At 37.4% G+C, this 26,204-nt stretch overlaps 3 protein-coding genes across 3 annotated transcripts; 1 reads left to right on the top strand and 2 right to left on the bottom strand.

Annotated features, from left to right (window-relative positions):
• Nucleotides 1-408: 408 nt before the first annotated feature.
• LOC145109404 (L-ascorbate oxidase homolog) lies at nucleotides 409-3,442 on the bottom strand. Its single transcript, XM_079046549.1, has 9 exons — nucleotides 3,343-3,442; nucleotides 2,866-3,043; nucleotides 2,657-2,766; nucleotides 2,293-2,563; nucleotides 2,088-2,187; nucleotides 1,647-1,992; nucleotides 1,200-1,565; nucleotides 1,009-1,090; nucleotides 409-804 (listed from the first exon to the last, which is right to left on the bottom strand). Exons 2-9 carry the CDS (start codon nucleotides 3,007-3,009, stop codon nucleotides 610-612), a joined length of 1,614 nt encoding a protein of 537 aa, XP_078902675.1. The 5' UTR covers nucleotides 3,010-3,043; nucleotides 3,343-3,442; the 3' UTR covers nucleotides 409-609.
• Nucleotides 3,443-5,350: 1,908 nt separating this feature from the next.
• LOC145107057 (uncharacterized) lies at nucleotides 5,351-6,372 on the top strand. The gene is made up of 2 exons (XM_079043936.1): nucleotides 5,351-5,644; nucleotides 5,734-6,372. Exons 1-2 carry the CDS (start codon nucleotides 5,351-5,353, stop codon nucleotides 6,370-6,372), a joined length of 933 nt encoding a protein of 310 aa, XP_078900062.1.
• A 1,715-nt stretch (nucleotides 6,373-8,087) lies between these two features.
• LOC145107058 (uncharacterized) lies at nucleotides 8,088-9,133 on the bottom strand. The gene is made up of 2 exons (XM_079043937.1): nucleotides 8,569-9,133; nucleotides 8,088-8,482 (listed from the first exon to the last, which is right to left on the bottom strand). Exons 1-2 carry the CDS (start codon nucleotides 9,131-9,133, stop codon nucleotides 8,088-8,090), a joined length of 960 nt encoding a protein of 319 aa, XP_078900063.1.
• Between the last annotated feature and the right edge of the window lie 17,071 nt (nucleotides 9,134-26,204).

Here is a 26,204-nt window from a genome sequence, read left to right on the forward strand (position 1 = left end):
TTACATAAACAAGTCAACCCGATGACAACCCATTTATCTAAAAGGTTGGGTTGGGTTGGGTTGGAAATATCAACTCATTTAAATAAACAGATTGGATTGGATTGAAAATTTCAACCCAATTATTAAATTGGTTGAACCCGAACCCAACCCAGGTCGACCCATTGCCACCTCTACATACACAAATAATACATTCTAACAAAAAACGGTTCAAAACATATTTCAAGTACACAACTTTTTGAATTGTTTTATTAAAATATATTTTCATAATTGTATTAACATGTTAACTTTTAATAAATTAAAAATGAACTTAAATAATACAATTTTTGGAGGAATACTAATCAAAGGAAGTTTAATCTAACATTCAAAGTAAAAGTAAAACATGAAATTGGGAGGAATGAAACAGGAAACTCTAGAAACTCAAGTGGATCCATTCATATTAAAATTTTGTATCAAGAAACAATTTGAACACAATGAAGGAAAACATAATTATTTTTAATTCTCCTACATGGAAGTTACACCCTCGTAACCACGTAAAAGGAGAACAACAACATCAACAATAACAACAACAACGAAAGCTGCATTTCAATAAAAACCCTAAATATTTTTTTTCTACTTCCGTGCCTTCCCACATCGCAATAAGTTTGCAGGCGCATCATATTCGGTGAAAAGACTCTTCTCATCATTCCACACTCGAGCATACAACTGTTGTCCCAAATACTGCCTCGGCCAATTCGCCGATCTTAAATTCCACATCCCTTTGTTATCCAACGACACCAATATCGAGCTCCAAGATTTTGGATAAACCTATAAATAATCCAAAAAAGTCAACACAATACTGTTCAACAACCCCTGAGATGGCCCACACTGTCAGAATATAAATCAAGTACATGACAAGTAATCCAACAACAAAGTCATCACAATATTGTCCAACAGGCAACAACCCCTTAGCTGGCCCACACTGTCTCACCACAAAAGCATCATGATTCATGTGAAATGTAAATCAGGTACCTGGACTGTGTATCGTGTGGTGGCGTCGTTCAAATTGTAGAATCTACTCCTCATTGTCGAATTCCATTGGCCGCCACCAAACCTAAAGATTCCCAATCTTGATTATAAGTAATTCATTTCTTGATAATCTTTAAAAACAAAAATATATTTTTTTTAATTTTCATCGGTACCCAATAAAAAAAGATTCTTACCCAACACTCCAAAAATCATGCCCATCAAGATGCCATGATTGAATCGAGTTTTCGTTATTTTGAAAGACAACTTCCACAAAGTCATGAAGGGCAAAACCAAGAACAGATGGTGCAAGAATCGCGGGTCCCGCAGTGGGTCTATCTTTGACCGAGTTGACTTTAAAGACACCAGGAATGTTGAAATAGTCAGCAAGCTTCAATGGGGTAGCTGGGTTGACATGGGACACTTTATTCACAGCATATCGAAGCTTTCCATTAATAGTAGCTTTAGAATTAGCTAACACAACAGTTCTTGTTATTGGAATTGTCCCAAAGTGAAATGAACCTTGAGGGTTTGGCCTTGCTGCATTTGCTGTCAAGTTCCATCTATACAATGGCAATGAATATTGAATAGTAAATATCGGTTCCCAAAAGGGTAAATTTGGAAAAGTGAAAAAGTTTGTTTACCTGACTGTTCTGGCTTGTTTCATTGACCAGTGAACTTGGTAGGTAGGGCCAATAGGTAATGGCAATGAAGCTTTGGATTTAGTTCCATCATAATGGAGGATTCCAGTTGCAGTAAGAACAGGTTTTGTGAATCTTGAAGAAGCAACAATGAAATAATCTTTTGAAGGAGAATGTAAAGTGACTAAGAAAGAAACAGATTGACCAACATGAAGGTCAAACGATTCGTATGATTCGTGTAATGTATGAGCTCCTTCTACTTCAACTAATGTCATTGCATGCCCTTGAATCCTAAAGTTTATTGAAGTTGTCAAAGCCAGATTCGACACCCTAAACAAGTATCTTTGACCTGATAAAAAAAAAAGTCAAGAAATCAAGATTTAGTCTACATTAAAAAAAGAATCAAGTTCATGAAAGAGGTCAAGGAGTCAAGGGGATCAATACCTGTTTTACCAGTGAAAGAAATGCCACGTGGACTCCCATTAATGAGGAGACCATCAGGCTTAGTTAAAGCTTTCCCTGAGTCAAGTCTCTGTTGTAATGTCTGAAAAAAAAAAAGGAGTTGTTAACTGTTTATGTAACTTTCTTTAAAAGATACACAAGAAAGTTTAGAGCTTTCTAAATTTAAAGATATGGGATAAGTACAAACCTTGTGATCAGATTTCCACCAGTCACTGACAAGAAGAGTGAACTCTGCAACAGGTTTTAGATATGGGACAAAAATCACAGGTCTTGCTTGAATATTGAATCCTCCAAAACCACCAACAGCTCTATGCATTGCAGTTGAAGGGAAGTAGGAGAAGGTTCCAATTTGATCTTTGACTTGCATGTGATATGTCCAGTTTGTTTTTGGTGGAATTGGACAGTTTGTTCCAAGCACTCCATCTTGCCATGATTCCTTTCTCTGTTTGATTCCATTCCTGTTGTTCCATTCCATAGTTAGTAACTTAGTATCAGATTTTATTCAGAAAAGAAAAAGGAAAGGAAAGGAAAGGAAAGGAAAAACAACATACCATGTGATGAGAAAAGGTTCATCAAGCTTATTAATGACATTAACAACTACATTGTCATTAGTTTCACATTCAATGGTTGGGCCTGGAAATTTGCCATTGATAAGTATGCCCTGTAATTGAAGTGTACAAGAAGTTGTTAAACTTTAAGAGTGTTGGTATTTATATTAAGTATCATAAGAAGTAAAGTAAGTGGTGAATGGTTTATTTACCCTTTGTGGAACACCAAGAGGAGAAATCTGTCCATATGTAATTACCCAATTAAAAAATCTATATGGGTCTTCAGCCTTCACACAGGAGATACATGCCCAAGCCAAAAGTCCAAGAAAAAATGGTAGGAAATTGGCCCGTTTCATGTTGTTGGGGTATGTCCTTTCTGAATTTTGATACCTGTATTGTTGAAGGATTGATTAGGGGCAACCATTATGGTATACAATAGATGAAGAAGGTTTAAAATTCAAGAAATAGACCAGCTTAGGACATGTAAAATCAAACATCATTTTGATCGAAAAGTTTTTCAGTAACAGATGAACTATTCATAACTACATTTTTTTGTTTGTTTAATATTCAAATCAAACAAACGACCTCAATGCGGACTCAATCAACCAAAAAGAATATCCAAATCAAGAAAATAGTGATGATGTTAAATTATCATGTACTAAGTTGCTTATGAATTCAGAGATACTTACAGAATCGAAAGAAAGAATGCAGAGTGAGCCTCTGCCAAATTGAATTGAGGGAGAATGAGTAATGAGTAGCAGTTGATAGTTGATGAGAAGATGCAAGTCCATTGGACAATTTATAAACACAATGCCGCATGAAACACCAGAAAAACGAACGAGGAAGCGTTTTCCAGTAAAGAAACGAAGATCGAGTACGGCGCACTTCATGGTGGTTATTAATGATCATAACTGTGAGTGTTAAGTAGCAGAAGCTGATGATTTTAAAAATGATGAGTTTGCTTGAGATCTATATTATCCCGAGTGAAGTGAGTTCGATGCCGACTGAGATTCGTCGGTGAAACCCTAGAATGTCGCAACGGAGGACGGATCAATCATTAATTTGGGGGTTAATGGTGATGGAGGGAAGAAGATTAGGGTTTAAGCGAATTCACGTGGATGGAAGGCGCGAAAACCATGGGAGACTTCCGTGGATCGGGTCGGATTTGTGTTTCCCCATGAGGCTTCTTCGTTAAATCATCCTTCCACTTATTTCAAAAATCAAGTTTTGGCCTTTTGGGATAGTCACCATGATTTTCAAATTGAAGCCTTGAGTAAACAACATAAATAAGTAACAAATTATTTAAATTGTATTAAAAATAGGGTGGTTAATATCACTTAACGAAACCAACTTTTGGATTTTAATTTAAAAAGTACCTCATGCTTTTTTTCTTGGGAAAATATCGCAAATAAACAAAAAAATGGGGGTCAATTTCTAAATTTAGTCATAAAAATAGGTTTTTCCCGATATAGACATACATTCCGCGGAGGACCCTCCGCGGAATGACGTCATCTCCGCGGACCAGCTAAAATTCTGATTTTTTAATGTGTAAAAGATTGTTCCGCTTAGGCCCTCTGCGGATACATTAATACCTCCGCGAAACGAGTTTTTTCACCTTCATAAATTCCTCCACGGAGAAGGTGACGAGGAGCTCCGCGGAGAGATTAATGTCTCCGCGGAAGTGGTGGTTGCAACGGTTTTTAGACGGTTTTTTTATATAAAGTGATGTTTTTCATTTTTTTAGGTCAATTTGGTCGATCATCTCTACAAAATAGATCAGTTCTTATTCATTTCATTTTTAAAAAAAAAAGTATGAGTTTTGTTATTTTATGTACTGGGGGGTTTTTGGCAGATAAGTAATGGGATTAACACCTACGTTAGACCAAAGTTTAACAACTTAGGTTTACTGCTTCCACCAAATTTTGATCGTCGGATATTGTTTGATTTGGTCAAAATTAAGGCTAATGTGTTGAATAGTAATATATCATTATCATTTCAACACCCGGTTCATGGGTATGTTATGAATATTTTAGATGAAGCAGATGTTCATCAACTCAGAAATGTAATTTCTGAAACGAAGGAGATTGTACATTTGTATTTAGAGGTGTTTCAGGGATTGGTCGAACAGACAGAAGCGGTTGACAAGATTGTACCATACAATGTTGAAAACGTTGTATCTGATAATGTTGAAGAGTGTCCAGAAGAAGAAACTGTGGCAGTGAATACGGTTGAAGAAAAAAATTTATATGAGTTTGGAAGACTGACTGACAAAACTTTGTCAGACGGTGAAGAGTCAAACGAAGGATGGTCAGAAAATGAGTTCACACACGGGAAAAAAGCTTCAGACATATTTTACGGTATGCCTCCCATACCTGATTGTCCTGATCCTATTGTTGAACCCGGACCATTTCACAGTTTAGGTCCAAATGATGATATGTTTGTTCGTCAAACATATGATAACAAACAACAACTAATATCTGCTTTGAGTCTTAAAGCAACCAGAGAAAAGTTTCAGTTTAAGACCAAACATTCTAACAAAAATCGTTATGAGGTATATTGTGAAATTGAGAACTGTAGTTGGCGTTTATATGCAAAACGCCTTGATCCCACCGATGAATTTGAAATCAGGACTTTCAACAACGTGCACACATGTTCGTCATTACAGATACACCCTAATCATAAGCATGCTAATAAAAAATGATGGGTACTATATTGCATGAGATTATGGGAAAAACTCGTTCCAAGGTTTGGAGGCCTAATGAAATATCAAGGGATTTGAATGCTTTGCTGGAAATCAATGTAGATTACAAACAAGCTTGGCGTGCAAAACAATATGCTATGGAACTGTTGTTGGGATCCTCTGAAGAATGTTTTTCCAAACTTCCTATTTATTTTCACAATTTGAAGAGGCATAATCCCGGTACAGTGGCCTATATTCAAACAGATTCTGAAGATTGTTTCGAGTGTTGTTTTTATGCCATTGGGAGCACGGTAAATACAAAAAACTTGTTGTTATTTAATATATAATTTTTTTAAACAAATTATAGAGTGTTTATGTGTTCCATTTTAATATATTGTAGATACGAGCGTTCAAACGTTTTTGTCATAGAGTTATAATTATGGATGGTGCCCATTTGAAGGGTGATTTTAAGGGAACCATATTGCATGCAGTAGCTATGGATGGGAACAACCAGATACTGCCCCTTGCGCACGGAATATGCAAAAAAGAGAGTGGTCTTACTGGGACATGGTTTCTTGAAAAGTTGTATGAATGTGTTGGTGATTGTCAAGAATTGACTTTTGTAACTAATAGGGCCGATGCAATTCGGGTTAGTATTGAAAATTTTTTCCCATATGCTCATCATGGCTTGTGTGCTTTTCATCTACTAGGAAACATAGTACACAGGTTTGGGAAAAATGATAAAACAAAAGTGTTGTTTTGGAGGCTTGTGAAAGCTTACAAAAGAAATGTTTTTGAAGAATTGTGGTATAGATTTAGTTCTACTAGGCCGCAAGTAGCAGTGTATCTAAGTGAAATTCCCCGTGCTAAATGGACTAGAGCATATTCGTTGTCGAAACGGTACGATTACATGACCTCGAACAGTGCAGGGTCCATGAATGCTTTATCTGTAGATGCAAGGAAGATGCCTATAATACCCCTTCTTGAGTTCTTCCGTTGTCTTTCACAGGAATGGTGTAACAAGCGTCGCATCGAATGAGGTATGAATTTAATTTGGACTTTAATTAGGTCGAATAATAAGTTAATTATATATATCTTCTTTACAGGGAAACGTTCAACAGTGCTAACCGAGTGGGCTAAAAAAGTAGTTAGTAAAAATGAAGAGCGTACGACAGGATGGTCCGTTTCTGGTGTTTCAGATGCAATATATCAAGTGCATGATTTCAAACATGGTGGCATAGTTGATATGAGGCAAGAGACTTGTACATGAAAATATTGGGAAGGAACTGGGTTGCCTTGTGGTCATGTCATAATGGTCTGGAAGTACTTGAAAAAAACTAACTTCGGACATCCGGCTATAGATGCTTACAAAATGGAAACGTACCGAAGTACGTATGAGGAGCCGGTTTACCGCCTTCCAGAACCATGTGATTGGGAGATTCCTGCTGAGATGATGGTTGTTAAACCCCCGATAATGGATACACGTCAAGCTGGTAGACCGAGAAACAGAAATCGTATCCCGTCACAAGGTGAGGAACCTATAGTAAGAAGGTGTAGTAGATGTGATAGTACAACACATAATGCAGCAACTTGTCCGGCATTGGTCCCAAAGAAACAAAAAAAGGCTACAAAAAGTAGTGTGGCATCAGGTAGTAACCCAAAAGGGAAAGGGAAAGGGACTAAAGGGACTCAGGAGACGCTAGAGACGCACGGGACACAAGATACGCGTTGGACGAGTGGGACGCAGAGAGAAGACTATTGTTCAACGTTTGATTTGAATGATTGATGTTGTATTTATAATTAATTATGTTTTGTTTTAGAGGACATTAATTTGTGTACTTTGAAATGGTGTGTTTATTTTAAAGATGATGGGTAATATTATGATTATATTAGTGCATCATTACTAGTAGAATAATAACTAATACTCGAAGATAATACATTCAACAAACCAGAAACATATAGTAAACGTACAACAACAGTAATTAACTTAAGGGAATTGCAAAGGATACTTTTCTTTTTCCATTGTTATGTAGTCGTCCCTAATTCTTATTTTATCTTCCATACGGTCCTTTTGGCTACCAAGTTCTATCATTTCTGCATCCTTGTCAGCAAGCCATTTTTCAGACAGTTTGATATTCTTCTTAGTTTTTTTATCCATTCCTCATGATCTTTGATTTTTTTTAGTAATCGCCATCCTTTCCTCAACCTCTTTGCACTCCGCCGCAATGAGGTCACGACGTTCGGTGAGAGCTCGAGATGAGTCTTTATCTTTTTTTTTTTTGTTGTTCTTCAGCCCATTGTAGTTGTTGCAAAGTATCCTCAGACATATACGGCTCTCTTAAATTTGGTGATGGGGCAAGAAAAGGGTCGATCGGATCACAATAGAAACAATCAACTTCGTTGCACGAGCAAATATACAAAGTTGAAGATGAACTCATTTTAAATTTAAAAAAAAATTATAACTCTATACCAAAAATCCAACGACCATCCATGACTATATATAGTCCCTTCCAGTCCGCAGAGAGTTGTTGTCAGTCCACAGAGCTTTTTGTCAGTCCGCAATAATGTTTGTCAGTCCGCAGAGCTGTTTGTCTAGTCATTGTCATCCGTACATTACAATTATGGGAATACTATTATTTATTTAAAGGTAAACATTTTTTATTAAAAACTAAAGAATGCCAACAGACCATTACAACTACGGTTAACATAGAACTGAATACAAACTAATACTCGTTGTGATCCATACAATACAGTTCAATTGAATTGTCGTGGAGGTAAGACCACAATACTTTCAACTGGTACTTCCCAATGCCTAAGGGTTGGAATAGGATTGATCGTCTCAGTTTGATAAGCATTTCGATACACCGCGGTACTTAACTTTAAATTTACCATTTGCTGGATTTCTGCAATTTCAAGTCTTTGTAGTGAAGCTATAGCATGTTCACAAGGTATACCGCATTTTTGCCATTTACCGCAACTACAAATACCACGGTCTAATTGGACAGATTCGGTTGTTGAATACTTACTCACTTCATATCTGTCGCCAACAATATGCATAATCCTACAACCATCCGAGTGGATAAATCTTTTATGAATCACCTTAAGTGCATAAGGGGTTAGAAGACCATGAAAATCCCCTGTGAAATGAACTGAATCAAAAAACAAAAATTATGATGTCATAACGTATAATAACATATCATTTGACTAATTGAGTGATGTCATAGCTTATAATTACCTCCAAACGTAGCACGTTGAAGATACACTGCTTGCATCGAGTCATGGACCATTTCAATGATTGTTGTTATTGGAAACTCATGCATGTTTGTTCTTAACCAATTGACAACAATGGGAATGTCAATGAATTTAACATTGAAACGTACTCTTGGAAAACAAGCCCGTACCCATTTTACAATTGGAATATTGTCAAGCCAATGAAGATCATTCCCATTAACCTCATTTTTTAAGTTGTTCAAACATGAATAAAAATGAGACAAATTATACGCTTTACAAGTCTTCCAGAACAACTGCTCTACGACTGTATTGCTTCCGGTGGAAGCGCGTATTTTCTCGGCTATATTTTTACAACAATACCCATGATATGAATCAGGGTAGACTCTTTGAACTGCAAAGTCTATGGAATCAGACATATGGCTTATGAAACCAACTTCTGTATTGTCACCTAAACATTCTTTAAGCCTCCTCATGAACCATAACCATGAATTGTCACGTTTTATGGTTCCCAAAGCAAACGCTATGAGAAGGGGTTCATGATTTCCATCTAAAGCAACTGCAATGTACATGGATCTTACATACGCCCCAATTAGAGGTACTTGACCAACGAATATGATTGGTATCATAGACGTGAGAAACATACGAATCTGTAAGTCAAGATAAGAATATTAGGCATATAACAACTTGAAATAAGTAAATATTTATTTACTATAAGGGATTACATACCACGCATCCCAATGCCACGAAACAAATTTGGAAACGATTGTACTGATCTTTCGTAATGTACGTGAAGGTGTTAGGATTGGTTCTTTGCAGATTATGGAAAAAAGTCGGTAGGCTGGAGAAACTTTTTCTTAATACCTGATTGACTGAACTCATTTTCACAACTTTCGACACCTTGTAAAAATGAAAATGCTTGTCCAAATTATAAGGAATTAGTATACATTATTCCGCAGAACTTACTTGTCAGTCCGCGTAAATGACTTGTCAGTACGCGTAACTTATTTGTCCGTCCGCGTAACCTGTTTGTCAGATTATGTTATTTGAATGTATGGTTTCATAACATTTGTTGGTGAATTATTTTTCAAAAAATAAAGGATAAATACCATATTACATATAAATAAAGCAATACAAGAACAATACAAAACGCAGTACTAGTTAAAAAAACGAGACATTTTTCAAAAGATTCCAAGGGGCTTCATACTCGAAACTCTGTCCGTTGCTAATGGATTTGTATTCTTCTTTAGCTGCCTCCAAGATGTCTTCCTCAGTATCATTCACACGATCGTCTTCAATCTTATTATAAAGACCGTTGAATAACACAACTTCTGTTTTCAATTCATACCATTTTGCAGCTATATCAAGCGTACCGCGATGGTTTTCTATGGTGGTTTCAGCGTCAGTGTTGAAGGTATTCGTTAATAGGACCCAAAACATTCTATCCTCCAAACTGCTGTTCTCGTAGACATTAATATATGCACGAGTTAGAATCAAATACTCGTTAGCGGTCCATGGGTTTAAACCCATTGTAAAACATACAAAGTACATGAACTAAAATAGATTACATGAAGTGATACATAATTTTTTGTCGTTTTATATAGACATGAGTGTCCACAAAGCTATTCGTCAGTCCGCATTACTGACTTGTCAGTCCGCATAGCTATTCGTCAGTCCGCGTTACTGACTTGTCAGTCCGCATAGCTATTCGTCAGTCCGCATTACTGACTTGTCAGTCCGCATACCTATTCGTCAGTCCGCGTTACTGACTTGTTAGTCCGTGTTACCTATCTTTTTATATATAGTAAAGCACGTATCTATACGTCCGAATTAGAGGTAAGGGATCATTTCACAAAATGGCATCCAATGTACCAACGTCTTCTGATGCAGCTAATCTGTCTAATGCGTCTGCTCCAACAAATGGTACATCTCCATGGACGACAACAGAGGTGTTGGTACTAACACGATGTTGGATTACCATTTACGAGGGTCTGCCGGTAATGGCTCCCCTTAATTGCCTTCTTGGTGATGAATGGTCCCGCTTAGTAGCTTTGTTCAACTATAATGTAGGAAAATGTCAAGAACGAATAAAACCCGATATTGTTAGTAAATGGATGGATTTAAATACTAAAGTCACATGGTACAATCGATGTTACAATTATGAGAAAATGCGATGCTCTGATGCTGATGATGAAGAACTTCTTGAATACGTGAACGGATATTACCTGTGCCAGTTTGATGAAACTGAGTTCGAGTATACGGACGTTCGGAATCTGGTTAGAAATAAAACCTTTTTCATGTAGACGACTCTTTTATTCGTAATGTTCTATGTAATGTTTGTTAGTCGTTCATCTTTTATTTGTAATGTTTTCTGTAATGTTATTATGTTATTTCAAATGTTTGTTTTGTTTTTAATGTATCGTAATATATGTTCGTGAATTATGTTTCAAAAAATATATGATACAAAAGTTGTTTATATTAAACAAAACTACTAAAAACAAGTATTTCATAATAATGTATACAAACTTCCAAACATCAAGTTATTTAGTATCCCAAATAATATTTGTCATCCTATTTCTGTAGAGAAATCCCGCATCTCTACATGGCTTATCACTCTTCGCCGGTACCCCCGAAGCAATCATTTCCATATACATGCATACGAATACTCCACAATCCCCTATATTAGTAATATATTCTTGTTGTGGCGCGTCTACAATATCAATAAACTCCACAACTGTGTTGTCTTTGTGTCCATCGGGGAAATCCTTCCAGTAGTCAATGACATCTAGCTCTTCGATTATACTATGCCCAAAACTTTTGAATTCTCCACCAGTCAAGTACGTTGTGAAGTAATTCATACATCGTGCTGAATCATAAATGTGTACTTTCCAAATATCTAAATGTAGCACTGCCAAAAACCAATGGGCATGAGGAACGTTTATGGGGAATAGAACCTGCAAACAAAAACAAATTTAATAGTCATTAATTCAGTTCCTATATAAAATAAATAATTAATAAACTTAACTGACCATATCCACATCCTTTTATTTAGGATGGCCTCCGACACCATTTGCTATATTCCTAAGAAAAAATGATTTTCCGTTTTGCAAATTAAGTTCTTGAGGGAATATCGTCCACCTTGCGTTCACCGGTCGTCTTTCCATGAGCAAGACACTCCATATCGCAATATGTTGTACATTTTAAGATAAAAATGTTACAGTTTTTTATATAAATTATCGTCTAAAAATGTAGTTAAAATTTATATTTAACGAATGTTACCGAAGAAATTAACCACCCAACGTCAGTAACTGCAAGTAACCTCGACCAAAACTCCACATCCAGTGTGAGCATATGCAGCCTATGTTTAGTGTTTAGGTTGGAAGAGATCCTATTCCATTCTTTCCAAAAACTCAACGTACTGGCAGCTTCAACACTGTCGAGCAGGAGATGATTTGAAACATCATTACTCTCTTCATTCACAATGTCTTCATTTGCTTTTTCAGGACTCTTCACCACTTTTTTTTCTTTGCTTTGGTGATTTTCTTCAATTTTGGTGTGGATTGCAACTAAAAAATTAACATGTTAAATAATTATCAATACGTTAATATTTTAAAAATATACCAAATTTAAAATATGAGTTTTGTACCACTGTGAACGGAGTCCGCTGATACCATGGAACACCCCTCTTTCGTTACGGCCTAACAATATGAGTCATTTCTTTTGTGTGATGTTCACCCACATCCGATGACGGCTCAATATGCGTAGGTGTAGGCCCAAATTCCCCCTCCAAACCATGAGTACCTATATCATCATAGTCAAAATGTGTATCATGGTAATATTTTTCTTCCTCCTCTTCATTTATCATCTCTTCCTCCACTCGAAACCCTCTGTCTGGTTCAACATTTGTGTCTGGTTCATCTTTTTTCTGTAATACACGGTCTACTTTAGAACTTAAGTCAGCCACAACACCTAGTAGACGCTTCACTAATGCCTTTGTGCTCGTCTTCTTCTTCTTTACCAATCTTGATGTGTCGTTTGACATATAACTTGTTTCTATTTTAAGATGTTGCGAGGAAGAAGCATTTGTGGCAGATTCAGTCGAAGATGTTTCTATTTCAGACTTGTACATCCTTCTTCGACCAGGCGAGGCAACATGAGGTGGACTATTTCGGACAGGACTATGTTACCGTGGGGGAGACTCTACAGGGTTAAGAGTCCAATTGACATAACGAACATAAAACGACAGCATTAGCTCCTCCGGGTTTGCCACGACATTAATAGGTTGGTTGTTAGGCTGCACAAATCAGATTGTTAGTTTAACATGAAAATACTTTGGAATTTGTAAATATAAATGATTGTTAATATAAAAACCATACCACAGTCACGTTCATTATTCGACAACATTGAACCCAATTTAATGGTGTTTTACTTCTCCACACCCTCATCCGTGGCAATTCTGTCGGCGTGCATATATAAAACTTGGTTGCCTCTGGGAACGTCTCCAAAATCCATATCTATGAAAAAAAATGTAAGTATCGTTCTATTATACTATAAAAGTCATGATACAAACTTATTATATAATACAAAACGAAGTTCAAATTTTTATAGTATAAAAAACTAAACAATGATAACTATGAAAATGAATTAGAAAGTAACCTTAAACAGAAACATAAAACCAGGAACGGTATACTTGTGTACTTTCTTCGATTCGGGATTGGCCTGCTTGAATTCTCTAAACTCTTCTATTTTCTTAAAGATTCCACGCATCATACACGAAGTATATTTCCAGAAATACGTACCCCATGCAAACCTGCAATTTTCAATTTATTTATTATAATTAGTGCATTGCATACTACTGCGGGAATGCATGTTTTAAATGTAATACCTGTTCCAATCATCTATATTATGAGCAAGCTTGTATACTGCTGCAGGAATGCCCGTTTTAACGTCCCGTCCGTGTAGACCCTTCAACATAAAAACAAGTTGGATAAGCATCACAGCATCTTCATCTTGTAGTGCCAAATAATTCAGGGACATAATCAAGTCTTATAAATCTTTCAGACGCAAACGTGCATCAGAAATATCTGGGAACAACCGAACACGGAGATTTGAATTTGACTGGCCCTTTTCGTCATGGAGTAAATCCACATAAGGACCAACTTTTAAACCACAAATCAGAATATATTCAGTTTCACCAAAACCCAACTGGATCCCCTCTATATCACACAGAAACCTCCCCATTTCAAATATTTGTTGACACCTTACTTCGTGCAACATCATCATATGCACAAGTAAGGGATCACCATGTGGGATATGCATTCCTAAGAATATTCCAAAGGGGGAAGCTTCGAATAATACTCGTTGTGATTGTGTTAGGCGCGGAAAATAGTCTTTAATGATAGTCCCCACCATGCCTTTCAAAGTTAAATCCGCTTTTTGATTGAGATCTTCGTGCTACACAACAACAAAAAAAATATTTCATTTAAAACATTACTAATTGAAAATAAAAAAATATTATTTCATTATGAAATAAATAGCAACATACTTCAAAGCAGAAAAATAAAAAATTTGCAAAAACCATTTTTAAGGTCATTCCGCGGAGGCTAGAGGTCATTCCGCGGAGGCCTCTCTGCGGATTGACCTCTAGCCTCCGCGGTGGCCTGCATTGCTTCGATTATAACATTCCGTGGAGGTAACACATCACTCCGCGGAGCACCCTCTGCGGACTGACGTCCCCCACCGCGGAATGGATCATCCCAAAAAACGTATCTGTGATTTGTAAACCTAAAAATCCTAAATCTGTATACATTTTCAATGTAATAAAATGGGTTTTCCTCTAATTTGAATCATATTCGACATTTTCGACATTAATAATTAGATGAGAATGTGAGAAATACCCGGGAACCGTATCCATCGGCCATAACATAGGGGAATTCGGGGTCCATCGGTGACAGAGAGAGCTGTGCGACTCGATGTGGAGTTGAAGTTGTCGCCGGAGTTGAAGTCGTTGAAGTTGTCGTCGGAGTTGAAGTTGTCGCCGGAGTTGAAGTCATCGCCGGATTTGAAGTCTTCGATCAACGCCTATGCGACCCGATGCGGAGTGACGAAGAGGAACGGGGACCAGTGGGGACCAAAAGAGGTCCCCTTCGTTTTTCTCAAAAAAAAAATGGTTGAAATTACGAAATTACCCCCTCTACGCGGAGATTTCATGGTTTCGCGGAGGGTCCTCCACAGAATGTATATCTATATCGGGAAAAATCTTTTTTTATGACTAAATTTAGAAATTGACCCCCATTTTTTGTCTATTTGCGGTATTAACCCTTTTTTCTTTCTACACTACAAAGACATAAATTTCATATTTACAAACCATGTAATAGCCATTTCCATTAATGATGGTGGCCTAGTAAAAAAAAATACATTAAAATAAAAGATCTCTCTCTCTCTCTCTCTCTCTCTCTCTCTCTCTCTCTCTTCCATTGCTCTAGCATGTAAAAAAATTTATGTGTTTTTTCTTTCATGATTCCAACATCAAGGGTCAACAATTCCATTTAGCGGGAGGCATGAATATGAGAGAAAATATGATTGATTGAGAAAGGGAGAGACATAGAAGGATCGAGAAAGGGATAAATTGTTGTGTATGTAAGGTGGAGAGCAGCAATGCCACTGCTGCCTTGTAGCGGCCAGATTTCGTTGTGGCGATAGCGACACGAGTGTGTGATGGTTTACAAGGCAGATCATGATGCCTTCATCTCGTCGACCTTGAAACCAACATCATCGAGCTTGGTTCTGATGTACCTACCTTCCTGATTCATTTGTTGTTCTTCATGAATTTTTAATGTTGTTCTTGATTGTAACACATGGTGTCAACCTTTTTTCCTTGCTCTGGACTTCTGTAAGTATTCAAGCTCCAAGCTTTTGCATCTTAAGTTATAGATCTATGTTTTAATCTTATTCTTGGCCCGTTCATATTGTTTAGATGGAGTTTGGAAAACTCCAGACCCAAAGGTCGAGTCTTGGGGTCTTCTAGACCCTTTGTGACACTTGAAGTTGATTTTGGTCCTCTATTTTGTGCCATGCAAGGTTATGGATTCATGTTTTGATCCCTTTTGGTCTAGAATTAGAGATCTTGGTATTTGGAACATGCAAATGGATAAAGTTGGAAACTTTATTCATTAAGACCATATTTTATTGAGGTTGAGAGGGTTAAAGTTCAAATTAAGACCTTAGGAGAAAGTTGGTTGTTTTCCGTTATTCTCGATGTTAGGGGTTGGGAATCACGACGCGATCCGCAACAAAGGGGCGGACCAAGTTGTTGAAGGTCATTATGTGTATGTATTGTATATGTATTATGGTATATGGTATTTTTGAGGAACCTGCTAATATTCGTGTTTACCCAGTTGATTGCAAATTATTTCAGGTACTCTTCGGATCGTGAGTAGGGCAAGGCTTGAATGTACACGTACATCGACATCATGTTTTAGATTTTCCGCATGTTCTATTTTATACTTTGATTTTAATAAGTTGTATTTTGATTGCCAAACAAAGGTTTTCGTTATGAATAAATGAATGTTTGAATGAGATGTTCTCTTTTAAAAATGAAAATTTTATGTTGGAATTTGGGACGTTACAAAAATCATAGGAGAAATTTGAGAAATTATTCATCTCAATGCCTTTTTCTGATCAACGTCCACAAGAAGATCTTAATTTATCAACATGATGATGGTTGTAAAAATATAGTTCTAGATGCTTCGTTTGATACATAGAATCTTGATACTTCTTCCCCGATTTTCTTATTTCGTTCTTCATTTGATGCAGGGATTAAGTCTTTGCCCGGTCCATACATATGTGGGTAATTGTTCTCGTCCATGGAAGCGAACGATGTCACTGTCACTCCCCCACGGCACCCCCGATAAATCATGGGGTTCTGGGCCCGATGGAAACCACAACACCTCCAGAAAATTTAGTTACATCTAGGCGAAGAGCGTTGGTGAAGATGAAGGGAAGCAGCGATATTGGTTGTTTAGGAGAGACAACTTGGGGATGTATTAGAGCAGTCAATGGGGAAATAATCAAAATATGGGTGTTATCCAGAGAGAGAACAAGAAGAATAAGCGGGGATGGGTAGGTTTTTTTAATAATTAAACTCAGTAAAAAAAGGTAAAGAAGTCATTTCATGTAGCTCAAAGACTATTGGTGCAAGTTTTAGAAACCATAGGGACTATTCATGCAAGTTTAGAAACCACAAGGATCATTCATATAAAAATAGCATGGAGTGAAGTTGTGACCTTTGGTAAACTACAAGGACCATTTATGTAATTTTATCTTCCAATTATAAGAAAAATCCATAATCAAATCTCTAAGAGTATTTTTCTTCATCTTGGACTTGACAAATAGAATGTTGTTTCAGAATCTCCAAATCACCCACTGCATAATCATAATAATATCTTTCAAGCAAAATGTTTTATAGGAGTAAGATGAATCGTATCCACCCAAGTAACAACATCTTAAGTGGCATCAAAATTTGGAATGCTTGTTTTGATGAGATTTAGGTCAAACAAATAAACTTAAAACCCTTAAGTTCACATGCAACCTAAAGGAACTATGTTTTCACTATTGAACCTAAAAACTATGAACATCAAATAAGAAACCCTAAGAACCCTAGATGATTTTCAAAAAACACAAATTAGGGTTTAGGATTACATACCTTAATTGTTATTGTAGCAAATAACAATGATTCTTCAAATCTAGATCTCTTGAAAGCTAGCACCACAAATGTCGTGCCTCTAATGGAATCATACCCAAGCTAGCAAGAAAGAAAAACTATAGAGAGAGGAGAGAGGATGCAAGATTTTTTCCAACCCTTCTTGGGAATCAAGTGGCCAAAATATGAAGGCCTTAGGGTCCTTATATAGTGGTACAAGGAAGCCCTAGATAACCCTAATTGGAATATAATAATAATATTTCAAATTGGTAATTATCCAACTCCTTATTTATCCATATGGGATATTCTAGAAACCCTAAAATATCCCCTTAAAACCGTCCACCGCCTTTGTGGAAGGTTCTGGAACCTTTTGCTCAACTATTAAACAATTACACTTCAGACCCTACACTTTTAATTAATTCTATTAATCCCAAAATTAATTCTATTAATCCCAAAATTAATTCTGATTAATTATTAATTAAATAATATTATTTCTAATCAATATATTATTCTTATAATATATTAATAAACTATTTATTTCAATTTATTAATCTCATAATAAATTAATCTCTCTTTCTCTCTCTCCAAAAGTCATCTTGTCCAATTGCTAGGTTTGAGGGCAACCCAAAAGGACTGTGTTACTATCAATTCAACATATATCAATTATAGTTATGGGCTTAAAAACCTAATCCAACAGTATCCCACTTGGATAAGTCTGTAACTATAATTCCCAATATAACTTCTGAATCGATAAGCAAATTATAGCTTCCAAAAGCCGTTGCGGAACTCTAACCCAGTTAGTTACTCGTCCTAAGATTAGTGATCATATGATCCTCCGTTCTGCAAGATATCATTCGGACATGAGACATGGAATAAAATCAATCTCATTGTCCAAGACTTTGTTTCCCGAATTCTGATTTTTGATTATATATGACTTCTAATCGAACACATCAATTTAGTTATGGTTGGGCCCAACACTATATGTCTACACCAAATCACCGAGGGGCACAAATATATCGTTTTTCCGTTAGGGCAAAAGGAACGAATAAACTTTGACTTATATGCTTGCATCTTTTACTCATCAAATCATGCATGACAATACGTTTTATAACATCAAGTTACTGATGCGTTTACGTATTACCAATGTACAACCGACTTGTAAATTACAACTCATATATCTCCGTTTCAAAATCATAAGATATTATCGTCTCAGAACTAGTCGTTATAGATTCAATGAAGTAATTCTCTAAGCGCGGGTTTATCCAATGCTTAAGTCTCCATTTCTAAGTACTGATAAATGTTGCAACAATACTATTGATATGTCTAACTCCTTAGACAATCTACAATCCGATTCATGACAGTCTTAATTCACTACTTACTTTCAAAAGTATGACTGACTGTGGAATTTGAATAATCATATTATTCGGGAAGTAAAACATGCAAAAATGAAACACAAGAATAAACAATTGACAATAGGCAGTAAACAAACTCATAAGTAATTATCTATTATTTAATCACCAAAAGTCAATTACATTTACTTTGTTACAAGTTTCAAACTATCTTTCTAATTACTAAAACTAATATCATCTCTCAGACTAATGCTCCTAGCATACTGACTGTGCTTGACCCTACTCAGAGCCTTCATCAAAGGATCTGCAAGATTCTCTTCTGATGATACCCACTTCACGATGAGGTGACCTTCTTCTACCCTATGGCTGATGTAATGGTATTTTCTGTCGATATGTCTAGACTTTCCATGATCTCTTGGTTCCTTAGTCAAGGCAACCGCTCCTTCATTATCACAGAAAAGTTTCATTGGCTCCTGAATGGTCGGGACAACTCCAAGGTCACCGATAAAATTGGTCAGCCAATCCGCTTCCTTTGATGCTTCACTTCCAACTATGTACTCTGATTCACAGGTTGAATCAGCCACCATTCAGAGTGAACACCCAGCCTGACTGAGAACGGAATTTGTCTCTGTCTGTCTGAAAGCGTCATTGTATCCACTTACTCTCAATGTATCACTGCCACCAAGGACTAGAAGCATGTCCTTTGTCCTCCTCAGATACTTGAGAATGTTCTTAACCGTTGTCCAATGATATTTACCAGGAATTCCCTGATAACGGCTGGCCATGCTCAAAGAAAAGGACACATCAGGGTGAGTACATGTCATAACATACATGATCGACCCCACAGTCGAAGCGTAAGGTACCCGACTCATGTCAGCTATCTCTTCATCTGTACTAGGGCTTTGAGTCTTACTCAGTTTGGTATTGCTCTAGATAGGTAGGTCTCCTTTCTTGGAATTCTCCATACTAAACCTCTTTAGTACTTTATCCAAGTATGTACTTTAACTAAGTCTAATTAGTCTCTTCTTTCTATCTTTCAAGATTATTTTCCCGAGAATATAGGCAGCTTCTCCAAGGTCCTTCATGGAGAAACAATTTCCAAGCTAAGACTTAACTTCTTGCAAAGTTGGAATCTCGTTTCCCATGAGTAGTATGTCATCGACATACAATACCAGAAAAGTCACTATACTCGCACTAGCCTTGATATAAACTGTTGGATAAGGTGTCTAAGTCCATAACTATTTCTGGTATGTACTTGACCCGACCCGGCATGGTCCATTTGGGTTGCATGACACCATGCAATTGGATAAACTAAAATGAGAGAAATAACACTTATGGTTTATTAATATATTATAAGTTCTAATATATTAATAATATTATTTAATTAGTTTGATCAAGAATTAATTTAGAATTAATTAAGTGATTAAAAGATAACTAATTAAATATATGGGTAGATTATGTAAATCTTCCATCTCTTATATAGTGGGCTAAGAGGCTCCATGGATTATCAAGTTGGGTTCCACCCATAGGATGCTCCATGGGAGTTACAAACCCATGGGTCATGGAAATGAAGAGTCATGACACATTAGGGTTTACATGGTGTAACCCTAGATGTGTCAAGACTATATAAGAAACCCATTCTCCACCAAAATTGGCGACACATAAGAAACAAGAGGGCTAGAGCCGATTTTGCAAGTGTAAGATTCTCTCAAAGTTTACTCCTTTGCATTTGGTGTTGTGTGAAGCATTTGAGGCATCACACTTGGGGTGCTAGGCTCACAAGGTTTCAAGGATCATAATCAACAACAAGGTAAGTTATTCTATCTTTCATTCAACTTAAAAATGTTCCCCATCTATGCTAGATAGGAATATAACCTTGGAATTCAACTTTGCATGATTATTAGACAAACATAGATCCAAGGTTATTAGGGTTGTATGTACACTTAGGAAGTGTTAGAATGCTCAAAACCCATCAGTGGTATCAGAGCCTAGGTTTGTTTGTTGTTTTTTTTTTGTGTGCAAACAGCTTGAAAAAAAATCGTTTTTCTGTTTTCTGCTCGTATGAAAGTTTGCACATTTGTTGCTGGAAATGGACTAGAAACATTACCCTAAACTGTTTTGATGTTTTAAAGCTTGTTTTAGATGGTGTAATGTTTATGCTAATCCATTTACAATGGCAATTATTAAAATTACAAGTTTTTTTAAGTGTAATTTTTTTATTCTTGAAAGTGTTCATATTCATGTTCTTGAACTTATGAAGATTAGATGATCATAGGAATTGTTTGTAACCTTCATGGTAGTTTAATTCATGATCATAATGTGTTTTAATGGAGTCCATAACTTGTCCTCAAGTTATGGAAAACCAAAAGTCTCACTTTTATTAAAGCCATTAAAAGAACACAAGAGTTATAAAAATGAAGAGTCTTCATTTTTATTACTCAATTAATTCATAAGTTATAAGAAATGAAAAGTTTTGGAAGTTTACAAAACTTGCCCTCAAGTTTTGGAACATGTAAAGTCTTGATTAAAACTTTAGTTCCAACCCTTAGAATTTTAAAAGTTAAAATTCAACCCTTATACTTTATAATATTATAAGTTACTAATATATATATGTATAACGTCAAGTCGTCTTACCGCTAGTACGCCTCATTCATGAAGTCGGTATATAAGGGGGGTATAAGGTTGTTGCCTATAAAATGGCAACTTAATGGGTGTCCACTCTCACCCACCGCTTCCTTGATCGGTGGAGGGTCGTTAGCCGAACGGGTAAGACAAGGACTTATAAATTCTCATTAAAAGTATGATGAATATTATAAAGTAACTAAATGCTTTTATTAAATTCCCAATCTTAGTTACTTTAGGAAAATGTAAATAAGGTGCTAATCCATGAAATTACACTTTACACTTTGTTTAAGTCATTGGTGGAGCGTGTGTGGTTAACCGGCACACTAACTTGGACTTAACAAGGTAGGTAAAGGGTGACTTAAGGTTTACCATAGCATCGGTGGAGCGTGTGTGGTTTACCGGCACATCGATTGAGTGATAAACCTTGAGGGTACCAAGTGATTTGCATGGTTACTTCACACCTCGTTTTGTGATCCTCGGTATCCCAGTCACAAAACTTGGAGGGCACACTCGAGATTGAAACATGCCTTTGAAAAGTTCATTGAATCTCAAAAGAATCTAGGAATTTCTAAGAACCAATTAAAAACCTAATATTTATATTTCGTTTTTCATGGTGGAAATTGGTGAATCGTCATTCACCTACCTTTCAAATATGTTATAGCTTGGATTACGGCATACCTCTTCTAAGTTATAATATATTGTGATTGGATCCTAGCCTTAATATTACATTTGAGTGTTTTATTAAGGACTCTCTTAATATCTAAACTAATCTTGTTCTCTTCTTTCAGATGTCTTCAAACAATGCTGCTTCTGGCTCTAATCCTAATGGCTCCTTTACCCTTATGAACTTGTGTGGGAAAGTCACTTTTGATGGATCCAACTTCAATGAATGGATCAGAAACATCAGGATGATTACCCGCTACGAGGACAAAGAATATGTCCTTGACAAGGAGCTTAAGGAGATTGATGAGACCACTGCAACTCCCCAGGAGATCGCTGACTTCCGGGCACATGAAAGGGATGCTACAAAAGTGGCATGCATCATGTTGGCCACCATGACAGCGGAACTCTAAAAGTCCTATGAGGACTTCTACCCTTTTGAAATGCACCAAGATCTGATGGAAAGATACCATCAAAGTGCACGACAAGAGAGGTATGAAATCATATGCTCTATCATAACAACCATGATGAAGGACGGGGAATCCGTCACGAGCCACATGCAGAAAATGCAAAGGTATGTGGATCGGTTGCTGAAGCTTAATGTGAACTTCCCTGAGGAGCTTGCAATAGATATCATTTTGCACTCCTTACCATCGTGCTATGATCAATTCTACATGACATATCACATGAATAAGGAAGAGGTCACACTCAGCAAACTTCAGGGACTCCTCAAGACCACAGAAACAGGTCTTAAGGGTAAGTCGGTTGTTAACACTCCTACTCCAAACTCCGCCCCGGTTTTGGCAATCGGGAAAGGTAGAGGGAAGAAGAGGAAGAGCTCTTCGAAGGGTACCAAGGCTAGGACCATTGATGGCTCTCCTTCAAGTGGAACCAAGAAAGGTTTTGTCACTCCTTCTTCTGACCCTAAAGAGGCTGAATGCTTCTATTGCCATGAAAAGTCACATTGGAAGCGGAACTGCCCAAAGTACCAGCAAGATGTGAAGGATGGGAAAGTTAAACCCAACCATGCAGGTATTTACACTATCTTATCTAATAACTCACCCCATTCTAACTCTTGGGTCCTTGATACCGGTTGTGGTATTCATATCTGTTCTGATTTGCAGGGACTAAGAAGAAGTGAGAATATGGAGCATGGAAGAATAAACTTAATCATGGGGAATAGGAAAGCTTTACCTGTCACCAAGATTGGAGTTTATACTTTATCGCTAAGTAGTGGGTTTAGTTTAGATTTGAATAAATGTTGTTATTCGCCAGAAATGGCAAGAAATATTATTTCCTTTCATGCATTGTATAAACAAGGTTTCACCTTTTCATTTGATAATGAAGTTGGTTCGATTAATGCTTTCTTTAATAATGTTCTTTATTTTAAAGCATTACCTTGTGATGGTGTGTATGAAACTGTATCTGTGGTTGATAACTTAGGAAATAATGTATTGTGTATTGATTCTGTTAATGATAATAACTTGGATAAAGCATCATTATGGCATTGTCGTCTTAGACATATAAGCAAGAAACGCATAGGCCTACTCCAAAAGGATGGAGTATTGGAGTCATTTGACCTAAAGTCAGATGATAGTTGCGAATCATGCTTACTTGGAAAAATGACAAAGTCACCATTCACAGGTTCTTGTGAGAGGGGTGAAGGTTTGTTGGATCTTATACACACGGATGTGTGTGGGCCCTTCAAACATGCCACAAGGGATGCTAATCGTTATTATTTGACTTTTACTGATGATTACAGTAGATATGGATATGTCTACTTAATCAAGCATAAGTCAGAGACTTTTGAGAGGTTTAAAGAGTTTAAACAGGAAGTCGAGAATCAATTGGGCAGGAACATTAAGATGCTTCGATCCGATCGAGGTGGTGAGTATCTTAGTTCAGAGTTCCTCGACTATCTTAGGGAATGTGGGATTGTCTCACAACTGAAACCTCCCAGGACACCGCAGTTGAATGGTGTAGCTGAGAGGCGTAATCGAACCTTGTTGGATATGGTTCGTTCCATGATGAGTCGAGCTTCGCTACCAATCTCATTTTGGGGGTATGCCTTAGAGACTGCCGCCCATATCCTTAATCTAGTTCCCACAAAGAAAGTTGCCAAAACTCCTCATGAGATGTGGACTGGTAAAGTACCCAAACTAGAACACATTAAGATTTGGGGTTGCGAGGCTCTCGTGAGACGCGAGACTCATGATAAGCTCGAACCTCGAAGTGAGAGGTGTATTTTCATCGGCTATCCACAGAAATCCTTTGGTTACCTCTTCTACAGACCTAGTGAGAATGTGGTCTTTTAGCTAGGAGGGCTTTCTTTCGAGAGAGAGAGTTCATAAGCCAAGGAGACAGTGGGAGGCAAGTTGACCTTGAAGAAATTCAAGAGTCAAGTGGTGAAGGAACTTCAAACCCTAGCACTCAACTTGAGGAGGAAACTTCTGTTGAGCCAATTGACAAGTCTGTACCTCTGAGGCGTTCCACAAGGGTTAGGAATGCACCTGAGCATTACTATGGATTCCATATTACTGCGGAAGGTGATACACTTATCAGTGATGAGACGCTGATAGGTCTGGATGAACCTAACAATTATGCGGAAGCCATGGCAGGCCCTGAGTCAGCCAAGTGGAAAGAGGCAATGGACAGCGAGATACAGTCCATGTATGACAATCAAGTTTGGAACTTGGTTGAGAATGTACCAGGTCGTAAGACTGTAGGGTGAAAATGGATCTTCAAGAAGAAGACCGACATGGATGGTAATGTACACACTTATAAGGCCCGACTGGTTGCAAAGGGTTTCTCACAAACTCCGGGAGTTGATTATGATGAGACCTTTTCTCCAGTGGCCAAGATTAAGTCTATTAGGGTTCTGTTAGCCATAGCCGCATTTCATGACTATGAAATATGGCAAATGGATGTCAAAGCCGCTTTCCTTAATGGAAAGTTGGCTGAGGATGTTTACATGAGTCAGCCAGATGGTTTTGTCAACACAGAGTACCCTAATAGAGTGTGTAAGCTTGAGAAATCCATTTATGGGTTAGAGCAAGCACCTCGCAGATGGAATCTTTGCTTTGATGAGAAAGTCAAGGAATTTGGCTTTTCTAGGAGTGAAGATGAATCTTGTGTATATGTCAAGGCTAGTGGGAGTATAGTTAGCTTTTTGGTATTGTATGTGGATGACATACTACTCATAGGAAATGACATCCCAACTCTGCAGGAAGTTAAGTCCTGGCTTGGGAAGTGTTTCTCTATGAAGGACCTAGGAGAAGCTGCCTATATTCTAGGGATAAGGATCTTGAGAGACCGGAGTAAAAGACTAATTGGACTTAGTCAGAGTACCTACTTGGATAAGGTGCTGAAGAGATTCGGCATGCAGGACTCCAAGAAAGGAGAGTTACCCATCCAGAGTAACGCCAGATTGAGTAAGACACAAAGCCCTAGTACTGAGGCTGAGATAGCAGAAATGAGTCGAATACCTTATGCTTCGGCTGTAGGATCGATCATGTATGCTATGACGTGTACTTGACCTGATGTAGCCTTTTCTTTGAGCATGGTTAGCAGGTATCAGGGGAACCCTGGCAAGGCACACTGGACTGCGGTAAAGAATATCCTCAAGTACCTACGGAGGACTAAGGACTGGGTCCTTACCCTCGGTGGGAGTGAAGACTTGAGAGTTGTAGGGTATAGTGATGCTAGCTTTCAGACTGATAGGGATAATTTCCGCTCTCAGTCAGGCTGGGTCTTTACCTTAAATGGAGGAGCAATTTCTTGGAAGAGTTCCAAGCAAGAGACAGTGGCTGATTCAACTTGCGAATCAGAGTATATAGCAGCTAGCGAGGCAGCAAAGGAGGCAATATGGCTGAAGAACTTCATTGGAGACCTTGGAGTTGTACTAGCTATTAAAGAGCCAATGGAAATTTTCTGTGATAGTGAAAGTGCAGTTGCCTTAGCCAAGGAACCAAGGGATCACGGGAGATCCAGACACATCGACAGAAAATACCATTTCATCAGACATCGAATAGAAGAATGACTCCTCGTGGCAAAGAGGGTATCATCGGATGAGAATCCAGCAGATCCCCTCACGAAGGGACTGACTCGGGTTAAGCATCTCCAGCATGCTCGGAGCATAGGGCTGAAGGATGATATTAGATTTAGTAGTTAGATAACCTTGAAATTTGTAAAGTGTAATTGACATTAGATGATGAATAAAAGGTGTTTTATTTATGAGTAAAGTGTTGCTATCTCTTGTCGATCGTTTACTATATTTCTTTTGCATGTTTTGACTTCCAGAATAATTAT

This window comes from Lactuca virosa, chromosome 4 (assembly GCF_052849685.1).
Source record: "Lactuca virosa cultivar CGN04683 chromosome 4, Lactuca_virosa_CGN04683_v6, whole genome shotgun sequence".
In the NCBI taxonomy this organism is placed as follows: domain Eukaryota; kingdom Viridiplantae; phylum Streptophyta; class Magnoliopsida; order Asterales; family Asteraceae; genus Lactuca; species Lactuca virosa.